Source organism: Etheostoma cragini, chromosome 3, assembly GCF_013103735.1.
Source record: "Etheostoma cragini isolate CJK2018 chromosome 3, CSU_Ecrag_1.0, whole genome shotgun sequence".
NCBI classification, from domain to species: domain Eukaryota; kingdom Metazoa; phylum Chordata; class Actinopteri; order Perciformes; family Percidae; genus Etheostoma; species Etheostoma cragini.
Genome location: NC_048409.1, coordinates 15,562,779 through 15,585,666, shown reverse-complemented (window position 1 = coordinate 15,585,666; position 22,888 = coordinate 15,562,779). Strand labels below are relative to the sequence as shown.

The window sequence follows — 22,888 nt, the reverse complement described above, 5'->3', positions numbered from 1 at the left end:
AGAATACAACATCATTTATTAGCCAAATACAGTTGGTTAACCCCTTGCCAATGTGGCTGGCACTCTTAATACACTCAGCCCACAGCATCACAGCCATATTGGATCACTATTTGGCTCTTGGATACTAATAATTTCTCTCCCAGTGCTACACATGCAGCCCCTCTAGTGTTTTGCTTGTTCTCAGCACAACTGCTTACAGGCTGAGCTGTTTTGATTCTCATAGGTTAGTTTTATGTGGCCTAAATTAAAGATGGCCGCTAATGAGGCTGAAAAAAGGCAATATATTGCTCCATAAAAAAAAGGTCATATTTCCCAAAAGTTCAACTAACACATCAGCCAACATTCCAGTATTTTTACCTAGACATAATGTCATCAAACAGCACAAACGTATCAGATGCAAGCTATCATGAGAAAGGAACACAGTTTATACGCACTAGACATGGCAAATCTGTTAATTTATCTTGATATATATTAGGTCATATTGCCCGACCCTGCTGTTTTGTTTCTTTCTCATACAGGTGGGATATATCCATCATAATCACCATAAGATATGTGTGGATGTTTGGTTTAAAAAAAAGAGCAGCCACTTTCTCAGCGGTACAGACCTATGTGCTGCATCAGCTTCCACTAGGCTACACCACCTGAGCTCTTTTCCTTTAACGTGACCTTTAATAAACATAACATCTTTTTCTCTTTACCTCATCTCCATATCCCGTCTTTTTCACTCTCACTCTCCCCTACTGACCGTCTCTCTTTCTCAGTCTCGCCATCTTCTTTTCTCTCTCTTCTTTCTTTCTTACTCTCACTTACTCACCCTTCATATTCGCCTCCCTTCTCTTGTCATGCCCAACCTCCCCATCTTCCTCTCATTTTGTCTCGCCAATACTGCCTGTATTACTTGTCACCCTTTGCTGTTCCCCTTCTCTCTCGCGCTCTCTTTCTCCCTGTGGTTTCCTTTGAGTGATAGAAGGTGAAATTAAGTAAATTCCCTTTGCCCTGATAATGTAATGAACCCCTCCCTCCTTATCTTCAAAGACACAGCACATGAAAGAAAAGAGATGTGTGTGTGTGTGTGTCTGTGTGTGTTGATTGTTTTGTCTAGAACAGTCATGAATTTGCCTACTGTTACTCTGGTGAATAGCTGACGGAATGTACTCGACAATACACAATGACCATCACAGTGTGTGTGTGTGTGTGTGTGTGTGTGTGTGTGTGTGTGTGTGTGTGTGTGTGTGTGTGTGTGTGCGTGTGCGCGTGCGCATGTGCATATTAAAGGTGAGCTAGCTGTCTGTTTTTGGACAAGACTGTGTGACTAAGTGCAGGTTATAGCCACCGGTCTGACCACCTAAATAGATTTTTGGATGAGGTGATACAATTAGCATCTTTTCCTATTGCGCATGGAGTCTGTCTGCTGCTCCATAATACTGTTATGGCTTGTTAAAAGCATCTTCAGTCACCTTTAACTGCAAAAAGCCTTCTCCAGCCTCTCCAAAAGTCTGACCAACCTGGACACTGATTGTTACGTTGTTGGATCACTGATGGGAGTTTGTGTGTATGCATGTGTTTCTTTTAGGTGACAGATATATGGCGGGTGATAGATTGATAGAGTAGTATATGGGGTTACATTATTTGTATGTTGGCTCATGTGACTCCCATGGCAAACTATATGATACTACACAAAAAAAACATAACATTCAGAACCTTGAGTTGTAGCCTCTTTTTCCGCACAGTCTAGCCTTCATCTCAGAGCTAAAAAAGATCCTTCTTTGATCTTTCTCTGTCTTTATCTCTATCAGATCCTTTGTGACAGATTCAGTGAAAGAAATCGCAACAGAATAGGCCTTTAGATTAGCCTGACGTTGTCATAGTCAGAATATGAGTCTCAAACTGCTCCATTGGTCTGTTATTTTGGGGAGCGTCTCAACCGAACCAGGAAAGAAAATGCCATTGCACTCAATTGGATAGACCTACAACCAGTCAGAGCAACGGAGTATGTGAAGTATGTTTTTTTGCCTTTTTGCAAAAGCATCTTTCTGATCTACAAATGCCTCAACTGCGGTTCTCTGTTCGTCTTTTAAAATGAATGTACTGTTGATATCTTCTATAACAGACGTGATGGCAGAATCTACACATCTCAATTATCCAGCGGCAGCCGTCTTGGTTGTAAACAAATTCAACCCAAGCGCTCTTTGGTGACGTGGTTGGTTACGTTACTGTTGATCATCTGTCCATCCTCATATAAAGCCCGCCCTGACAATTTGATTGGTCCGAACAGTTCTGGTTGAAGCATAGTTGCTCCATAACGGATCAAGTCCAGACCAAACTTCCGGACCTCAAATGTTGTGGGCGGGGCTAAGTTTGGCTGACATCCAGGCTTCCTAATGATGGTTTTTACCTTGATTCACCTTATCAGTGCACTTGATGAACCTAGCATGTTCTCAATATGTTGTGCTTTCAGTGAACTTTGGGGGATAAAAACACACATTTAATGTTGATGACTACGATCAGTCATCATATTCAAATATTAATTTATTGCAATCTCTGTAGCATATAATTTTTTTGTTAATACATCTTTGGCTTGTTAGAGTCCAAGGTCACTATTTATTTCAAAGACTGACAATTCATTGAAAAATTATTCAGCAAATCCATCAATAAAGGAAGTGTTAGTTACAGTCATACTGAATTGTGTGACTTTTTGTGATTTCATGCAACATTTAATCCAAATAGGGTTGGGTGATATGCCACTGAGAAAAAAAATCAATAAATAATGAATGTGTATAATACTTTTAGACAGGTAGAGGATTTCACAGTTCAGTAAACCTTTTTTATGACCAAGAAAAGACAACATTTAAGCTGTATTATAACAACAAAAGTCTCAGATGATATCTAGTTTTACTTTGTAAATCTCATGATTGATTTGATCAATGTGGAAGGATTTATTGGAGAGGTGGGTTTTCAGAAGGTGAATTTGAGCCATTACATGAATAACACATGCATATCAGACGGCTGAATACATGACAAAACCTTTACTTGACGTGTCTTCTTGTTTCCTCCAGGTCAAAGTGACACAGGAGCTGAAAAACACGCACACAGAGCAGATGACAAGACTGCACTTTAAGCACCAGACTGAATATGACCTGCTGGAAGACATGAGGTATGAACACATCTGTATCGCATGCCTGTGCTAACACAATCCTGAAGAATGCACTCATCAACTGCCAGATGATTTTAATTCTAGTCGACATGTGACCGTGATACGCTGTGCACGGTATGCACACATAGACACAGCCATGCACAAAAGGAAAGGAGGAAGGAAACAACTAATGAGTGAGGGAGGTGTGGCATTAGAAAGAATAAGAGGAGGAGGAGGAGGAGGAGGAAGAGGAGGAGGATTGTCATATTCCAGTTTTCTCATCAGGCCAAAGGGTCGAGAAAATGACGAAGGAATTTCCTGCTGTCCTCTTCCAGTTCTACTACTCTGTCTCTCTTCCTCTCTTCCTACATTTCCAAATTTCATTTTTGTATCTTGCTGTCATATTCTCGCTTTTTCTGTTACTATTTTCTTTGCCTGCCTACATATTTCTCTTTTTTCATTTAGTCTCAGCTCTGTTTAGTCACGGCGTGTGTGATTCTGGCAGTTTCCCCTTTTGGATTTGGCAGCGGGAGGAAACCCTGGTTCTTTCACACGCTGTCATTTGTTTCTGTGTTGACTAAGCATTGATTATTTATGACAGCAGACTATCTTATACTCTTTTGCTTCTCCGCTTCCATCCCTTTCTCTTGTTTCTCATTATCACACTTTGTCTTCTCTCTCTCTGAGACTTCCCTCTCTTTCTCTCCCTTTCCCTCTTGGGGGCAGCTCCAGCTGTTTGAGAACAAATTGCCTTGTTGCTGCTGGGTTTTGGAGAGTGAACAAGAACCTGATCTCACTTGTGGGAGAGCCAGCTAAGCATATGTAACCACAGCGTGTTAGTTCTTTCAGTCAGTGAGGGATGGAGCTACATGCCACTGGGTACAGATCTTTAAATTGGCTTTGTCATTCTCATGGTCGAAAGACGCTGCCTGCAGTGTTTTCTTAGTGCGTTCCTCTAGCCTTTGATGTTTTGTAATTATTTCTGATGACACATTCTCCTGGTGGTAACGTCAGGAGCAGCAGGGTGCTGCAGTGTTTTTGGGAGACCACCTGTAAATTGGGAGATCTGGACCCAAGCCTCCTGCGGCAGCAAGCATCAGCTTTGTTGATGTACCCTTGGGCAAGGCACTGATCTCCATTCACCCTGTTGACGATATAACTTCAATTTTTTTTTTTATGACTTCAATTGTTATTTAATTTCACGAGCCAACTGCATCACAAACGCTACTACTTTCTTCTGTGAGTTTTAAACATAGATTGTATAAAATAGGTTTTAAAGTGCTCCCAAGCGCTACACTGCTCCCCCTTCTTCATTGAGTCCTCTATGTTTACAGCCTTGTGATGATGAGCACTGGCTATAAAGTAGGTGTCCAAAAAACTATGTTTGGTACTGCCAATGTGTTTTCTTTTGTCATGGTTCAGGTGTGCAATAAACATTACACTTTGTGAGAAAATAATCGTGGCAGAGAATCGTGATATCAATTCTAAGCTAAAAAAACGTGATTCATATTTTTTCCCATATTGTGCAGGCCTACATTCCAGTGTTTCTGCTTCATACATTTAGCAGCTGCGCACTGCTGATAACTGGAACAGTGATGGGACGTCACCACTCGCGAACTCATGTCAACTACATGGCCTTTATACTAAACAGTTAGGGTTGGGTACCCTTCACATATTTACCGGTACCTGAAATTTGATACTGGTACCCAACTGTACCATTTTTTGGTACTTTGCCTCTTTATTGTTTTACAAAAAAACACTGTAAAATGCCTTGTTGCTGAACGGTGCTGTGGAAATAAAGTTGCCTAGCCTTACAACCTCAGCCTGTCAGTCAGTCACCAGGGCATAGAAACCACCGTGGTGCAACAGCACTGCAACTGTTTTCAGCTAGCCATTAATATCATATTACAGTGACTGGCTTCTGCGGGAAGTTTTGAAAAACTGTAACCATACTTGAAACCGCTTTATTGGCATTGCCGTGTCTCACTGTCACTTCAACAAAACTGCAGAGCCGACGTAGTTTGCTTGAGTTTACTCCGTCCGTACGTGTGTGTGTGTGTGTGTGTGTGTGTGTCAGTATGCAGGGAGGACAGATAATCTTGTGCTAACCCGCTCTTAGGTACCAACATTTGGTACTGTTTGATTTAAAGGGAATTGGTCCTGAGTAGTACAGATGTAATTCGGCTAATACCCAAAGAGTTTGGTACCCAACCTTACGAACAGTTGCTACGTAATAGACACAGCACGGTTACAAAGAAAAAAAAAGTACAAACATAGCAGAATGACATGCAGGGGAATAATAAAGACAGGTAACAGAGACAAAGTGGCAGTGAATAAACAACAGCCTTGTCTCCTAGTAGAGTGACATACAGCGACGAAAACCTCAACGATCAGTTCATCGGTGTATACACTTACTTTTTAAACGTTTTCCAGGTTAGTGGGGATGCATAGCGCATACAACCAACATGAGAAAACTGAGTAATGTTTCCTCAGCATTTTGTTTTGTTGCTAAACTTTATGTAAAACAAGTGGTGACGTTAAAATGGCTGTTTCACGTCAACATTATTCTACGGTATCGTCTATATGCAGTATTTTTCCATATTGTGGGTTAGCTAACAAATATGCCCACTGACGGCAGCGTTATTGTTCATAATTTGGCACAACAATTAATAATCACAAAGTCTGGGTCATAGCGAGTGAAAACGTGATCTGAGAGGCAAATTGCAAAAGTGTGTTAAGTTATGTCTCTGGAATGGTTCATTAGCTATGTGTGATGTATGTAAAGCTCACAGTAGCAGAACTGATTTTATTCTGATCCGAAGACCTTTTCTGTGAGAGAAAGGACGCTATATCCTGGAATGTAATTTTAAGACATATGATGCTTTTAAGAAATTATTACAAATAATGGAAACTGTTGCTAAAACTGTTGGCAACTTTTTTTACCTGTTCAACTCCCCCCACAATTGTGATTGGTTAAAATAAATGCCAGTAAACCAGAGAATGTTTCTCTCCCATCCCAGAATGCTGTGTGGACATTGCAAAACTAATGCATCAGTGATTTCCACAGGGAGCAGCAAGTATTGACCTGTCCCCATCCAGGGTCAGAATGCAGAGTTGATAACCGCAATGGCGCCTGCGAACACTGGCCCATTTACACTTCTTTAATTAGGAGATATTTTCCTTTGTTACAAAAACACACCTTTTTAACCATCTCTGAAAATACAACGCTGAAATTGCTTATGAAGACTTATAGACTGTGTATCTCACTTGGCTAGACTTTTGCGAATGTCGTGTCAACTAAATAGCTTCTTTAAAATAGTTGGACCTTACAAGACAAGGAAAGTGTGGTCACATAATGAAACATTCTTCTCACAGACACACATTTTCCTGCCTAAAGCCTACAGTAAATTTTAACTCTTAAATCCCCAAATCTGCTCTGAGGTTTTTTACCCTAATTAATCCACAGTCTGGCTTTAATCAATATACACACTCAACCACACTAGCACAAGCATTGCTAGATGTAGTGCATTAAGCCTGTTTATCAATTGTATCAGGAAAAAGGGGGGGCAAAAAGAAAGAAAGAAAGGAAAGTGTATCTAATCCTCTAGGACTGCATTTTAGATGGACTAGTTTTAGGAGAGATGATAAGAGAGAGAGGAGAAAATGATAACATAACAAGTTGGTGGACTCAGGGAGTCCACTTGGTGTCCTCAATCCAGCTAAATCCCCCATTCCCTTATGTCTGCCCCAACAGCTACAGCTACAGCTACACACACACACACACACACACACACACACACACACACACACACACACACACACACACACACACACACACAGCTAGCTAACTTCTATACACCTAGCCCTTACTTATGCTAAAAATAGTGATGGAACTGTAACGCTATTTCAGTATTGCAGTTGTGTTATATCGGTTTGATCTGTAGTTCTGGATCAGAGTGAATTACACCAAATTGCAAAAAGGCCATCATTGTAACATTCTGATGGCCTTTATGCTTTTTGCAAAAGACAGTGCATGCTTTGCCATGCATCACTGCATTTTTAAATCTATTTTCATGATTGGCATGATATGGGGGAGCTTAACAACAATTCACCCCTCTGTGAAGACGGTATTTTACTCATAGACAGGTTGCCAAGTCAAGTGCATGCAATTTACCATAGTCTAGACAGAGTGTGCATTATAAATAATCCACAAAGATCATCATCAATCATGGAGATGACAGTAGAGAAAACAAAGGATGAAAGTACAGTTTTTTGTAGCTGATGCCAGGACTGGACTAGAACTGGTTGTAATATAATATTGGAATCCCCCCCCCCATGTCTGTGTTTTGCGTGGCACATTTGCATGGGATAAATGAAATCTGGGTTTCATTTATCTCTCTCAAATGTATTGACCAAATCCTAGGAACTATCTACAGATATCATTAAAACATAATGGGTCTCCATGCTGAGTAACCAGATGAGCCTCCCAATTTGAACCCAAAATGCTATCAGAGTCCTCATTAAATCCATAATTTAGAAAGAGGAGGAACAGAATATCAAGGACTCATTGTGGGGAAAAAGACCCAAATTAATGCAATGCTGATTCACATCCTGCTAATATAATTAGGTGGCCTCTTTGTTTGGCAAAATGACAGAAAGCATTTGCTGTTATTCAAAATCACAGGAGGACCCCGGGTAATACTAGACCCAGGGGGATCTGAAAGGCTGTAATGACCAAGAAAATGACAAGATGAGATGAAGCGTTCTATTTGTCTCAAAACGAGTCTAAGGCATTTCTTCAACCATGCCCTACTGAAACTTTATTTATTTTAAGATGCAAACAGTGTCACATTCTAAGCAGACAGCCGGGGGAAGATTTACAATGCCTTTAGGAAGCACTGGCTGTGAGTAACATAACCTTAAAGTGGATGATTGAAACAATTATGGTGATTTGCCATTAAAACATGTTTCAGTTTAAATAATACAGATGGTACAAGGCAGTCAGATAATAAATAGGCCCATTAAAATAAGATGTCAAATCAGAATCAAACATTATAACCTCTTCTGTTACACAAATGTCCCATGAAGCATGTTTTACAGTATCTGGTACCAGTGTTGTAGTTGAGTCACCAACTGTCAAGTCTCGAATCCCAAGTTTTCAAGTCTGAGTGTTTGTTTGAGTCACCAAAGAAGAGTCATAGTCGAGTCCAAGTCGAGTCACCATTACCTGAAGTCGAGTCCAAGCCCAGTCACAAGTCCGGAGAACAGCAACTCGAGTCAGACTCAAGTCCGAGTCTAGGATGAAACTGTTAAAACAGTTACAGACTGAATATTTTGTGGGAGCAGTTTGGTCAACTCTTTCTGCTCCTGTTTCCACTTCTGATTTTGTCACATTAATAATGTTTTCATACTGAGATTCTATTTTCCCTCAACCCCACTACATGAAGGTTAAAGCACAGGGTTGTTTGTAGCACAAGGCTTTAGAAACATACAAACTACATGATTCAAATTCCAATTTGAAGTCTAATTTCGCTTGTTCAAGGCTGTGGAGAATCTGTGGTTTGTGCTAGAGCCCGACCAATACATCGGCAGGCCGAAATTAGGCATTTCCCCTATATATATTTTTAAATATTCATTCATCACAATCATTTGTAATTACAAGTAAATGATTCTGAAAAGTGAATATTTTAAAAATAAAAATGGACCGTCAACCATGTTATGAGTGTTGGCATTGCAGAGTTTGCAAAGAGTTGCAGAGACCACCAGAGGACGGTCTACAACGTTCCCGTTGGCAACACTGATGTTTTTAGTAATGTGTTTTTGTTCAAAGGACTTTAAGTGTCGTATCTTTAGTTTGTATTTTTATACATTTTATTTATCAGACCTTTTAATATATTGTGATATATTACAATACATCTGTAATATATCACAATGTGATATATTACTCTGTTCTGTGTTGACAATGAAACAAAGTATTATCATATTATTTTAGTGAGAGCTCATAAATAACTCTAAATCTGGGGAAATCTGTTTATGCTTGGTAACGTTTCTGGATTTTCTTTTTAAAATACATATTGGCCGATATATTGGCACATCGGATTTTTCAAGAATTAAATATTCGTATTGGTATCGGACTTAAAAATCCTTTATCGGTCGGACTCTAGTTTGTACAAAATAGATCAGATCAGAGAGACCTGTCTGCACATTTCTTTTACCCCTATCAGAACGTTTGATTTGATTGAATTGAATTGAATTGAACGTTCACAATTATATAAATTATTTTTGGTTTTACCAAAGAAATGTTGCACAATATTATATCGAAAGTGTCGCGATAAGTATGCAATATTTTGTTCATTTTGTGGAGCGCCACGCTCCCAGCCTTTAGCTGTGTGGCTCAGTTGTGTTCGATTTATGTCCCGCTTGAAATGCTGTTTTGATCATGTTTCATTGGCCAGTTACCGTGCCACTTGCACATATTGGTACATGTCAGCGCACGGCTCCTCTACACGACAAACCCTATGGAGCGAACCACGTGTCTATCTATTACTTACATTGTCACTCTGTTGAAATATGCATATTTCAACGGAGTGACAGTGTAAGTGAAGAAATATGGAGACAAGCAAACGGAAATGAGTCAGAGAAGTAAAAGAAAAATGGTGTCCAGTTTTCTTTGTCTTTATTTTTTTGTTTTATGCTGTACAACTAGAAAAAACGTTATTTATTAATTCATGTTGTACCAGTCCATTAAGACTCAGATCAGTTGAAGTAAACCTTTGTTTTATTAATTTATTCTGATGTGTTTTCTTGTAACTTTTGTAATTGTATTTATCTTTAAAAATATTGAAATTAATATTGGTATGACAATATTCATAATGGATATCCCATTATCACATTTTGTTAATATCATGCAACTGTACTCCACATGACCAGGGCTTTACTAATTACCTAGAAGAGTTTTCCAGCATTTTCAGAAGCTTTAGCAAATTTGTGTGGGGCGAGACCTGGCTGGTGGGATAGGTTAGCATAAAGCTGACTCGTTCACTGCTAGCACACAAGCCCTTTTATTAATGAACTTCTAGTAGTTCACTTCAATTTCTAAACTCTGTTGCTTGCAATGTAACAATTGTTTTCTGAAATAAATTAAAATAGTGAATGTTTTTGTTCCAACGCCTGCTAGGTCTTGGAGTGGGACAACTGCACTCCATTGTGTCTTGTGGTGATCACGCAGTGTGAAAACATGACCTCCCTCCTCCACCTCTGTCTCTGTCCAGGACTCATGTTGCTAATCACGTTGTGGCTGATCTCAGGCTGTGTCCTGTAAACCATTGATCTGAGCTCTTTTCCCACATTTGATCATTCCCGCGCTCTCTCTGCCTTCACAAACATACAGTATTAGCGGTTGAATGTAATTCCCGTCTAATGTTGAGATGAGAGTCATGTATTGCAATCAACACTCTCGCACCACGCAGTTCAAAGTACGTATTACAGCTACGGTAGCTGTCACACTTCAAAACACACTCTTGCTCTTTTCAATATCCTTTTTCTTTTATTGGGTTAAGAAGAAGACTCCTGTTCCTCAAATTTTGATTTTGAATACGTGTTACCTCCTTCAAACTTGCCGGGGCCGGGAAGAGACGATACCCATTAGCAGCTTTAGCAGCACCTGTGAGTACATCATGTGACAGCAAAAACGTGAAGGGCGGAGCAGTCTATTCTGTATGTCTCCTACCGGATAACTTATTTCAAGATGGCGCGTGAATATGTTGGCTACCCCAGGTCAAGCGAATGCAAATGTAAAGTTTTAAGCCAAAAGGAATACTTGGAATTGATGGTGATGGTAAATATTCATGAAGAAGAACAAGTTTTTGAATGGGCAACACCGATTCTGATAATGAACAACTAAACACGTTACACACTGGACCTTTAAGTACATTTTTCACTTATCTGTACTTTACCTAAGTTGACTTTTACTTTGTTACATTATGCAGCACTTATTTATATTTCTACTCCATTACATTTCTACAACGTTCCGTTACATTTTCGTTACATTTTCTAATCAGTTTTCCCCCCTGCCAAAATGTCTTCCTGACCGTCACGTATGGCATGGGCCCAAAGTGGGAGTGGGTGAGCGCTGGCGGCGCGCTGACGACTGCTGCTACGGGCGGAGATGAGAGCTCGGCTGCTCTGAGGCTTTACGGATGGTTTACGGCCTGGTTGTCATTTCCTGAATGTTTGTCTTAAAAAGAGAGTACGTAAAGAGAGGGTGGTTCATTACATGGAGCACAGAGCACAGTTTAGTTTTTTGTTTATTATCCAGATATATAGTATATAATATAGACATTAAGAGAATAAATTGTTATGCAAGTACTTTTACATTTAATACTTAAAGTACATTTAAAATCAGGTACTTTTTACTTAAGTAGTGTTGTCATTGTGGTACTTCTACTTTTACTAAAGTAAATATTTCACTGGTTATTTGTAGGGCTGTGCAATTAATCAAAATGTAATCGTGGTCATGATTTCAGCTCCCAATGATCACAAAAACAGAATAATTACGTTTTGCAAATTTCACAATTGTATGTGTTTTTTCTGTTGATTTATTTAACTTTTCCCCTTGTTTAAGTTCAACAATTGCAACATCTTTTCAGAAGTCAACGGGTAATCGGTGTTAAAATATCGTGATTTCAATATTGACCTAAATAATCGTGATTACATTTTTTTCTATAATCGAGCAGCCCTAGTTATTTGTACTTTTACTTTCACTAAAGTAAATATGTCTCTGGTTATTTGTACTTTTACTTAAGTACTGTGATTCAGCACTCCTCCACCACTGTACAGTATACACTTAGCGTCCACTCAAAGCACAGTATTTCCTGTCGGATACACACTCATGTGGTCATTTTCTTCCTCTGTTTGGTCTCCATGCACAGCTGATGCTGACACTGCTTTTTGACTCATGCACAACACACTTACCAACGTACACTAATGATGGGCAGGAAGAGTAGAGAGAGAGAGATGAGGGCGGAAAGAAAGAAGGAATAGTAGAGAAAGAGAGGAAGGGATAAGTAAGGAAGAATTGCGGAGGTGGAGGGGGGTATGGAGAGGTTTTAAGGATGATGGAAACAGGCTGTGGGTAGAACAAATAAAAGGAGTGAGGAAAGCAAGTTTAAGGAGTACAGAGGTACTGACAAGCATTTTATTAGATGGTACAGTACAGTATACAGTATGCCTACTTACAACATACAACAGACACTGATATTATACAAATAAGCAATAATTAAGCAAAATAACCATTCAAGACTTCTCTGTTTTCATTCTGTGTGAAAAAACACACAGTACCACACAAAGATGGGTAGTGCATGCAAGCAATTTCTAACTGGTAATTGGGTGTGCATATTTACAAATGAGGTCTCTGCTGCGGTGTCACCATGGTTGCACGAGAAGCCTAGACATGTCCAAAGATCCCAGAGAGGACGAGGATGTGTGTTTGTCTACATGCGTTCCAGAGGCCCTTACTGGTACACAAGTATACTGCTGTCTGGGTCCAATATTAGCACCCCCTACCAGCCAAATACTGGTAAAATATGCTATATGGATATCCTTCACTCACGACATTCACTAGCCATTTGGCTGGTGGACAAAAAAAGTCAATATTGGACCTTGACTGCAGTAATAAGATACCAATGCAGGAAAAGCGTATTTATGGAGCTGTGCATAAAGGTGTCAGAGAGCCAGAATTCATATTTGCGCATGTACTGTATGTGTGTGTTTTGATAACAGAACCCAAGATTAGAGAGTTTAACCTATATGTGTGTGTAGATATTGAAAGCAAATTTTATTTTAAATACTTTCAAATTGATTGGTTTCCTAGACTTGTATTACTGCCAAAGCCAGTTGCAGCTACTAAAATTGAATCACTTCGGTTCAAGTACAATGATTGAGGGACAGCCTCTAAAGAATACATTACATTCCATTGTTTCTCTGTCCACATTTCAGCTAGCCTAGTTAGCATCAGCTTTATCTGCCGTTTCTGGCAGATTTAACACATGATTACAGGTTTAACAAAAAATGTTACCGTTGGAAATAAGTTCTAGCTCTTGTTGTAGGTCTCAAACATCTTGTATGTCCAGGACTGTGGGTCAATCAAGCAGCACAGGGCGCTGTGGCTTAGTTGGTCAAAGCGCCTGTCTAGTAAACAGGAGATCCTGGGTTCAAATCCCAGCAGTGCCTTAAGGACTTTCTTGCCAAATGTCTCTTAATTCAGTATTTTGTCATCACACGCATCATGATAAAAGATCACACTAATGCCGACTGAGTTTGGAGCTCCCCGACAATAGTGAATAATTAATATGAAAATCATTGGTTTAATGTAATTTTCCCATTACACCCTGTATCGGTTGCAAATCGGATTTTGCTCGGCTCTTGCGAGTACTTTGACTCTAACTACAGCCAATAAGAGCGGAAGACACAGCCTAAGGGGAACCAGGGGGAGGGGTTGCCTAAACTTTACTGAATGTGGTGCATTCGCAACGCAGACCCAAGCTGTACAGAGAGAAAGAGGCTATAAATAGTAACAATGTGTCCAAGAATCCCTGGTCACAGTTTGTGTTTCTGTGACAGAAACGTAGTTTGGAGGCTCGACTCTGGGATTCCTCCTGGTGAAGGATCCAATAGTGTCTGAGCCTTTGTTACCGGTCACTCAGGTAGTTAAAAGAAGACAGCAAGTTGTATAGTATGAATGGTACAGCAAACTGGAGACTTCTGGAGAAGGCTTCTAGTGGGAACTTAGCTCCAATGTACAAGTTCATTGAAATGCTAATAGTTGTTTTTATGGGTGTGAATCAAAGTGTTTTTTCCACAGTCAGCACAATTCTACTTCTCCTCCAACTCAATTCTACTGAAACTAAAATGGGGAATTACATTTCAATAATTCCCTATGTCATACATGCCCATTCTCTTACGTAAACGATAAGGTAACATATGATAACATATGTTTCAACATAATCCAGAGGTCAGTGGCAGTGATGAGTTTTTACACATGGGACTTTTGCCCGTAGACTGCGGGAGGCCTTTCCCAGCAGTGCCTTTTTTAGAGTCAGCTCAAGTCTTCAAGTATCACAACTGAAATAAGAAAGCTCCAGTGGTGGATAATGTACAGGAACCTTTGTGTGAGTTCAAGCATAAGCAGTCAATTGCAGTCACTGGAAACCGGAGCTTTGGATTTTGGAATGTGTAGTTGTAACTGATAAGCGTTTCAAGCATTGCTCTCCGATGGAGGCTTTCAGGGCGCTGTGGCTTAGTTGGTTAAAGCGCCTGTCTAGTAAACAGGAGATCCTGGGTTCAAATCCCAGCAGTGCCTTTTTACACAGTATTGTTCTGAGTTTTCAGAAGAGGTCCTTCCAGAATAGCACTACTTATCAGTTCCCCTCTACTTAAGCATTGGTGTCTCTGCAGCATATGATTTGTAAACCACAATGTTTTACCGTGATTTATTCTTAGGACGAGAATACACAGGACAACTCAGGGACACAGTCAGCTTCGCAGTGTTGAATTTAGAATAGAACTGGGTGATGGAGAAAATCACATAAAACAATCTTTTTGACCAAATACATTGATATTGTGGCGAGATTGTAGGGTTGACTATTGGGGCTTTCACAAAATATTTACACAATGAGATTTTTGATAAAATAATCAACAACGTGGATATAATGACCAAGTGGGTAAAGGCCAGTAAAAGAACAGCTAGAACAGTCTGGTAAGTTCAGAAAATGACATTTACTGTAATGTAGCCTGTAAAACCAGGAAAATACACGTGTCACTTGTGTCACATTGCGATATTACAACATCCAAGATTTAAGATGATATCTATCCTCATATAGATATGGATATAATAGCAACATGTTGCCCAGCCCTACTCCCAGCCAAATAAGCCTGTAGGTTTAGGATATCTAGTTTTACAACAGTTGATCTATTACAGTATTTGCTAAAGAGGGGTCATCATTTATTTAGACAGCAGGACCTGAATTGCCAGTGAACCCATTTCTCTTATATCTCACTAATCAGATGCTCATTAGTAATTTTATGGTGATATAACTTTTTTTTTTTTTTGAAAATTGGAGGCTCATGAGCGTGATAATTCTTCAAACGTGCTCTACTATAAGTTGAAAGAAGGTTAGAAAGCTGTGTTTGTCAAATGTTTAAACATTAATTAATGATGATTAACCTCTGAAATAGTAGGCTATATAATTCTGTTGCACACAAGAGACTCCATTTATAACAGATCTGTGTTCGTCAGGGCTCTGTATTGCAGCACGCTGATTTTGACATAAAGAATCAAAACGGCGGTCAATGCCAATCTAGTTTAGTTTGGAACTGAGGACACAAATTTGTCCAACGGCAAGAAGAAAGAGCTTGTTATGCCTTGAGTCAGGAGACAGTTTTCGCATAACGTCTGTGATCAAGTGTCATGCGGCAAAGTAGGGTGTTCAGCTTGTTTTGATGTGAGAGATTACATAAATGTTGTGAATATACAGAATTATTCCTTTTTAGAAAAAACAAATGTCAATGCAACTATTATGAATTTAAACACCAAACTCTTTTCTAGTTTAATCCATTATACATTTTATTTTTTGGGGGGGGGGTTGGAAATCGCCAGCAGTTAAAACCTGCAAATAGCATATCCAAGGTCATCTTTACACTACTTTGTGGAGCAAAGGCTGGTTTTCAAATTGATGTCAAAGGACCTGCCCCTTGTGAGGCTTGAACTCATGACCTTCAGGTTATGAGACTGTAGCGCTGCCTACTGCACTTGCTGGCTGAGCATGTGTGCTTTAGACCGCAGACTTAATACTGAAGGTTGGGGGTGGAGATATCAGCGGGATCAGGGTAGGGCGTGTGTCCTATTTCCACTGACATGCATGGGGGCGGAGTTAAACACTAAACACATGCTCCGACCTCTTTCAGTAGATCATTGCTGGAAATATTGCAGTTTTGTATGCAGGATTTAAAAGACTGGTTCAGTCATTAAGAATTGATCATGCCTGTTTACTAAACCAGGGCTCTTTAGAAAACAGACTCTTCACATCGGGTTTAACACAAAACAACGTCTTGGGAAACATTTGACAAGAAGCGCTGTTCTATTTGTTTGAATGTAATTAGCTTAGAGAGACTTGGCAGTAATTACTCTGTCGACACTTACAGTAAGTGTTTCTGCGTCTTCCACCACCATTTCCCTTCCCTGTTGTTGCTTGATGTTGTTCCCTCAAATCATCTTTTGTTTAGAGTTTATTTCAAACAGCAGTCTAGATCTGAGTCTCTTGTGTCTGCCAACATTAGTCATTCAAGTCTGACCAATCCTAGATGTAATGTTTCCCACATAATACAGATCTCAGGGTTGACGAGCAAGTCACTTTCGCCAAAAAACTGGTCCAGACCTTCTTAACAAAATGTTGAAATGGGAGGTTCCAAGTGGGTTAGTGAGTCCTAAATATCTGCATGTGAATGAACAAAAAGATAATGATTATGTTATTTGTGAAACCACTTCCGCACTTCCTACATTTACATATGAAAACAACTCCCATCCACACTTATTATACACAGAAAAATGCAAGCTTTTGTGTTGTGAGACTGTTCTTGTAGGTCCTAAACAACTAATAACTCCAGTGGTAAGACACCTGCACATAATCAGAGGTAAAACTGTGAGGTAGGGTGCAGACCATATTGCACAGAGGCAAAGCTCCACACGGATAAATGGCATTTTTGCTTCTTACTTTATTTGCACCTTAACAAGTCAGCGGCACAGGTTGAAGTCATTTAAACTTTGAGCGCAGCGCTCAGCAGCAACTTTTGGCGTTGCGACAACGCGAAAGGGGACTGCTTCCACCGACATGCTTACACTGCACTTCCCATAGGAAAACAATCATTTTAATCTTTAGAAGAGATGTAATATACTGAGGCAGTTTTAGCAAGAGTCATTTATATACAACATATTAATGCTAGTGAGGACCATTCTACCTTTTCATATGATATACAATGATGGGTATGATTTGTAAATATAAGTGGTCAAAATATACAGGTAAAATGTTTGTTCAGTATACTGCTTTGTTCATTTAGCAAACAGTGTCAGTACATCTATCTGTCTGTGTAATCATATACCTACGGTTATGTTTTCCATTCTGCACATTCCTGGACTGTGATAAGAGCTCCCACTGTCTCTGCTGCCAGGATGTTGTGTGATGCAGTGACGGCAGAGGGGACATTTGTAGGGGTTTGTGCATTTTTGTGGGTCAGAACAAAGAGCTGCAGGATTATGGCCAAAATAATGAGAACCTATTCATTGAAAACGAATATCTGATTAATATATATTCTCCCTCCTGTCTTTATGTCTTAACTTACAAAAGACAATAGCTTGTGAGCTGCTGATTGCATTTATTTAATATTACATATAATATTAACCCCAACAATTGAACCCATTTCTGACTGTTTCTCTGCAGGACCTACAGTCTAAAGAAGGGACAGCTGGAGAGGGACTATGCACAGGTGAGACTGGCTAGACTCTTGCTGGCAACTGGTATGTGAATATAGACTCATAGTTCATCAGTCTTAGAACTCTCCTAAAGCCTGGTCCTAGGTTGATATCCATGGTAAAATGGCTATAACGTTGTACTTCCTGATTGTGGATTAGGAAAAGGAACATGAGCAGTGTTGTCCTCTCTCTCAAAAAGTACTGAGAGTACTACTGCTCTGCATACTGCTTTGATATTAAACTGTAAATGTGGCCAAATGTAAATGCTTTCATGGTAAAAATTAAAGTTCCAAGAAAAACATGACGACAATCTTTGGTAAGTTCAGCATTAATTGTAGCATACTGTACGGATGTTGGATATATATTCATATACAAGGATTATACTTTTTGTAATATTTTTGGGAGTGTATAGGATATTTTAACCTTTACTATATGATGGTTAAAAACTTTAAATAAATGAAACAAATTTCCCAATCACCTGAAGGTTTAGAAGTTGTTCACTAAGTGCTTAGCACTCAATCCAACTTGGCTGTTTACTACATTACGTGCGGATTAAACCCTATAAAATAAACTAGACAAAAGACTTCCAAGGCAGGATGTTTATGGTAATTCTAAACCCAGTTAACTTCAATATTAAAAAAAATACTGAACTAGTTTGTCTTGTCATTTTAGGATTACTTAATTTCAAACATAACATTTTAACATCAAAGTCAAAACACAACCACAGACCTGAAGGTTTTCGGAGTGTTTAATTCTGCAGTAGCGTATGTTATACCAACACAAAAATATGTCAGTGCTGTCTAGAGCTGTCAGTCTTCCTCTATAGTAATATAATAATATCTATATAATACCTCTATTCAAATTTCATTTGTTATTTTATTTTTAATGTAATGGTCAAATGCTGCCTGAAATATGTACTACACTACACAGGCTTAATAATAATAATTCATACTGTTTATTGATCCCCAGTAGGGACATTACATTTTATAATCCTCTATAATAATACCTATATACTGTATATACTCTGTTTTGTTAGTGATCATTACACACAGGCATGAAATACACACACACACACACACACACACACACGTATTCAGGACCTATTCATACAAATGAGAGATGTCAGAGTGGGCATTACCCGGAGCACCTGGCCCAGGCGGTGAAGTGGCCTCTCTCCAGCGACCCTCCAGTTCCCAACCCAACTCCCTACGGACGGAGCTACTGCCACCCCGTGCATTGTCAATGCCACTACAAGCATGCGGTTAATGTTACACGTTCTGTCCACTAGAGAGACTTCCAACATCAGCCTGGCCTCGAAGGGAACCTACGTCACAGCGCCTTGCATTCCTGGCACGTAGCTCCCTGTTTACATTAATTTCCAACATGCAGACAGTGACAAACCCAAATCCAGAGAGAAACATTATCTAAGTGTTAGAAGCGCTTCTGTTGTTAAGGCTAACGTTGCTTGATTAGCACAATGACATCATGTTAGGAAGCACAGCCAAAACGGTTTATCATAACAACAAAGTTAGCCACGATGCTAACAGCATTGATAACTAAGCCAAACGGTGCTGCCACTAATATTTAAGTGATTTAATAGCAACCTGTTACTTGCAGATTGTCACGTTACTGAGAAGACATCTGTTACAAGGTAATATATCATCGTTAGTTAGAGCCTTTTTACATCTGCTACTGGTTCTACATTAAGGAAAGAGGTGCTTATACATAGCCTACGCTGTAGTATATTTTCAGATTTTAGTTTTTGAGAAAATGAAATTGAATCTCATTGAGTTTTTTGTTGAAACAGACTTTTGATCCCTTGAAAGTGAAAATTATTTCAATTTAAAGGGCTGTAGCAGTATCATTGGTATTCAGGCTTGGGGGAAGACATTTGCAAAGGTGTCAGTATTTCTAAACACAGTGTGAAGGAATGCCTGCTTCCTAACCATGAAATAATTTTTACCCGTCAGATAGCCACTCTGTAGTGTGCTACGGATGTGTCCGGAAGCACAAAACTAAAATAGTGTAGATTTCCCAGTAAACGGCTGCGTCAGCATACTCCTCTTTCTAAGCATTAGATGAACAGTGTCTACGTAGAAACCAAGCAGTGCCTGCCACCAACAGTGTGAAAGTCAGATTCTCATTGAATTTTGATGCTGCTCAGTTTAAGATCCCCTCACATGCACACTCACACAAACTCATACAGACCTGCTGAGAAATGCTCTCAACTGCAAAATAGCATAAGGAAAACATTTGAATAAATAACCAATCCAGCTCTTAACAATCTTAACATATTAACATAAAAATATACACTTAATGCTGCTGTCTATCAACACAAAAAGAGAGAGAGAGTAAAGATGTGCAGTGAGACGGGAAAAATGTGTGTGTGTGTGTGTGTGTGTGTGTCTCCCCGTTGCTCCATCTTGCTTTCTCTCTATCTCTCTCTATTCTCCCTCAGCACTGTCTTGTTCACCTTAGAAATAGAAGTTGCCTAGCAACGCTGCCGCCCTCCCACCCTACACAATAATGGATCCCCTTCTAATTATAGGTGTGTGTGCATGTATGTATATTTATGTGTGGGAATGTCTGAGTACAGTGTTTTTTTAAATAGATGAATGGGAATAAATAAGCAAACTAATTAATTGCCCCCCTTACTGTTGTTAAAATAGCATTTTATTATGGCATGTCGGCCTATGCCTCGTTTCCTACTACACACGCAGGTAGTCAACCACTGGCAAAAACTCCACTCACTCACTGGCCCCCCACAGAAATCCAGCCAATCAGCCGGTCCAACAGAGAGACAGACAGTAAGAGAAAGAGAAAGTGAGAGGTGCAAGCTCTCAGGGACAGACAGAAAGGCAGGGGAAAGACTGAGACATGAGCATTTAACACAATAGAGGAAAGACCAGAGGGGTGGTGTAGAAAGGACAACAGAGTGAGAAGGAAAGTGAAGGTGCTGTTGTTTAACCTCTGTCCTTTTACTGTGTCAAACCAGGCTTCCCCTCTGTGAAGGAGTCAGCCACAAATACCAGCCGCCAATCAAACTCTCCATGTTTTCTGTTTGTGTGTGTGTGTGTGTGTGTGTGTGTGTTAGCATGTCAGCATGGCTGTTAGCCATTTTTCTTGTATTCCCCTCGCACATCAACATTGCTGAAATAGTTTTATGGCTGGGGTCACACTTCACTGTACTGCCCAAAAAGGCCAGCCTGCTGTGGCTGTTGCTCAGTCAGTAGAGCACCGTTCCATGTAAATCAGCCTTCACATTACGGGTGCATTTCAAGGTCTGTATTTCCTCTAAATAAAATGTATTATTTGTACATTAGATCTAAAATAGTCTTACCACAATATATCTGCAAAAGTAAAACACACTCCAACAGAGTTGTTTGTAATTGTAATGTTTTCCTTTCCATCGTGCCTTTTTTCATTCGTCACCTCCTTCTCGTCCTTCCATACATTGACACACACCTTACATAAGACTCATGCACACATCCATGAAAGCCGACTTATTAATTATTTATGTGTCTCTAATGCAGGCTATCCAATATGGCACCAATATTTGATCTACAATGAGGGAAAAGAAGTCTGAAAACAGGAGAGAGATAGCAATGAGGAAAGTGAAGATTTCTCTTTTGTCTTCCTGTTCTCTCTCACACATTAACACATACATCACGCGCAATACCTTTCTAAAATGTGTCTCACACAACCCAGTCTCTTTTTAAAATATAACATTGTTGGTTTGAACTCTCTCTCACTCTCCTTTTCCATTCACCCAGTCCTTACTTATCGCCCGTCTTTACAGTAGCTTACGCTGCAGATGCACACACACATATATGCATACATACATACACACACACACACACACACACACACACACACACACACACACACACACACACAAAACGAGGCAGCGAAGTGCAGACAGGATGAGGCAGGAGAGAAAATGAAGTATATTGATTTAGGTGAAAGTTGAGAAAGTAAGGAGGTTGAAAAGGTAGACACAAAGAAATCAGAGAGAGACAGCAGATAGAGAGGGAGCTGGCTGAGTCCAGCGACAGCAGCAAACGAGTGAGCAGAAGAACGAGAGAAAACATCTGCCTTTGGAGAGAACAAATTGATAGAAAGATCTAATGAAAAGATAAAGGAAGCATAGGCACTGGTGACTTAAAGTCACTAAGAAATTAGGACTTTTAATACTTGCTCTCTGCATTTCTTTATTTTCCCTTTAGTTTGCTCTGAAGTAAACTTTTTTTTATTTGAACAGTTGCAGAGCTGCCTCGGTGTAGCAAAATATTAGTTAAAAGTAACAACGTCATCCTGCAAAAAAACAAAATCATCTCGTAAGCCAATGAGTAACAATAATGTCACCTTATTTTGACCTGTAATTGTAGTGTCTCCCATGGATTTATCTGTAATTCAGAAAATGCCAGAATGTAGCTGTGAACACCCAAATGAACTCACAGAGATTTTTTTGAAATTGTGATGAAAATAATCACAGGCTGTTACTTATTAACAGACATGCTTACAATACATAAGAATAATCAGCCTCTCTTCCTGTTCCTTTTACTTTTTCTGTCTATTAACCCTTCTCACACACTGGTCTCCCCAGGATATCCTGCTGTTTGGGTACCGTCTATGCCACTCTGATCCCAAAAACAGGATGTATGTGTGTGTCTGTTTCACTGTGTGTGTGTATAAAAGAGCAGGTCCACCTAACCCAGTGCACACAGGAAGGGCAAAGGAGAGAGTTGCCATAGTAACATGCTGTTCAGGTGGTTGTCAGTGACAGCATAGAAAGGAGGATGGAGGGATGAGATGTGGAGGGAGCTGGAAGAGAGGATAGAGAGAGAAATATAGAAAGGTAGAGGAAAACAGAAAAAGGCCGTCAGAGGGGAAGCCAGAGAGAGGAAAATGAACTCTCCAAAGTCGGCCAACAACACCTCAGCTGTCACAAATAAGTCACTCGGTGTGCTTTTCACCATTCAGGCATTGCCAAGTCAAGCTGTCATTGCTCTTGCTCAGATTGTAGGTCTATCATCATAGAGTGATTTAAGGTGCTTTTAAATTCTGTTTTGGCTTTAAAAAAAGGAAGGAAGGCCAGCACATGGAGGTGTTCTTTACTTAACGCTATAGTCCGTAGTTTCTGTCTCCCCCATGAGGAATTCTATGTGATGACAACAACGCTGTTGGCGCGTCCACATGTTACAGCCTTCCGTGATCACGCCCGCGCCCCC

General features: G+C 39.8%; 1 protein-coding gene and 2 non-coding genes across 5 annotated transcripts in view; all 3 read left to right on the top strand.

Annotated features, from left to right (window-relative positions):
* Positions 1-22,888, top strand: part of LOC117940495 (F-BAR and double SH3 domains protein 2-like) — a 56,307-nt gene that overhangs the window by 2,245 nt on the left and 31,174 nt on the right. For all 3 annotated transcript variants that reach the window (XM_034865762.1, XM_034865759.1, XM_034865766.1), the window contains exons 2-3: positions 3,057-3,154; positions 17,626-17,671. In XM_034865762.1, the coding sequence (XP_034721653.1) occupies positions 3,057-3,154; positions 17,626-17,671 (144 nt within the window). The remainder of the gene's footprint in view (positions 1-3,056; positions 3,155-17,625; positions 17,672-22,888) is intronic.
* trnat-agu lies at positions 13,290-13,363 on the top strand. The gene has a single exon. It is a non-coding gene; the product is annotated as a tRNA-Thr (tRNA).
* Positions 14,419-14,492, top strand: trnat-agu. The gene has a single exon. It is a non-coding gene; the product is annotated as a tRNA-Thr (tRNA).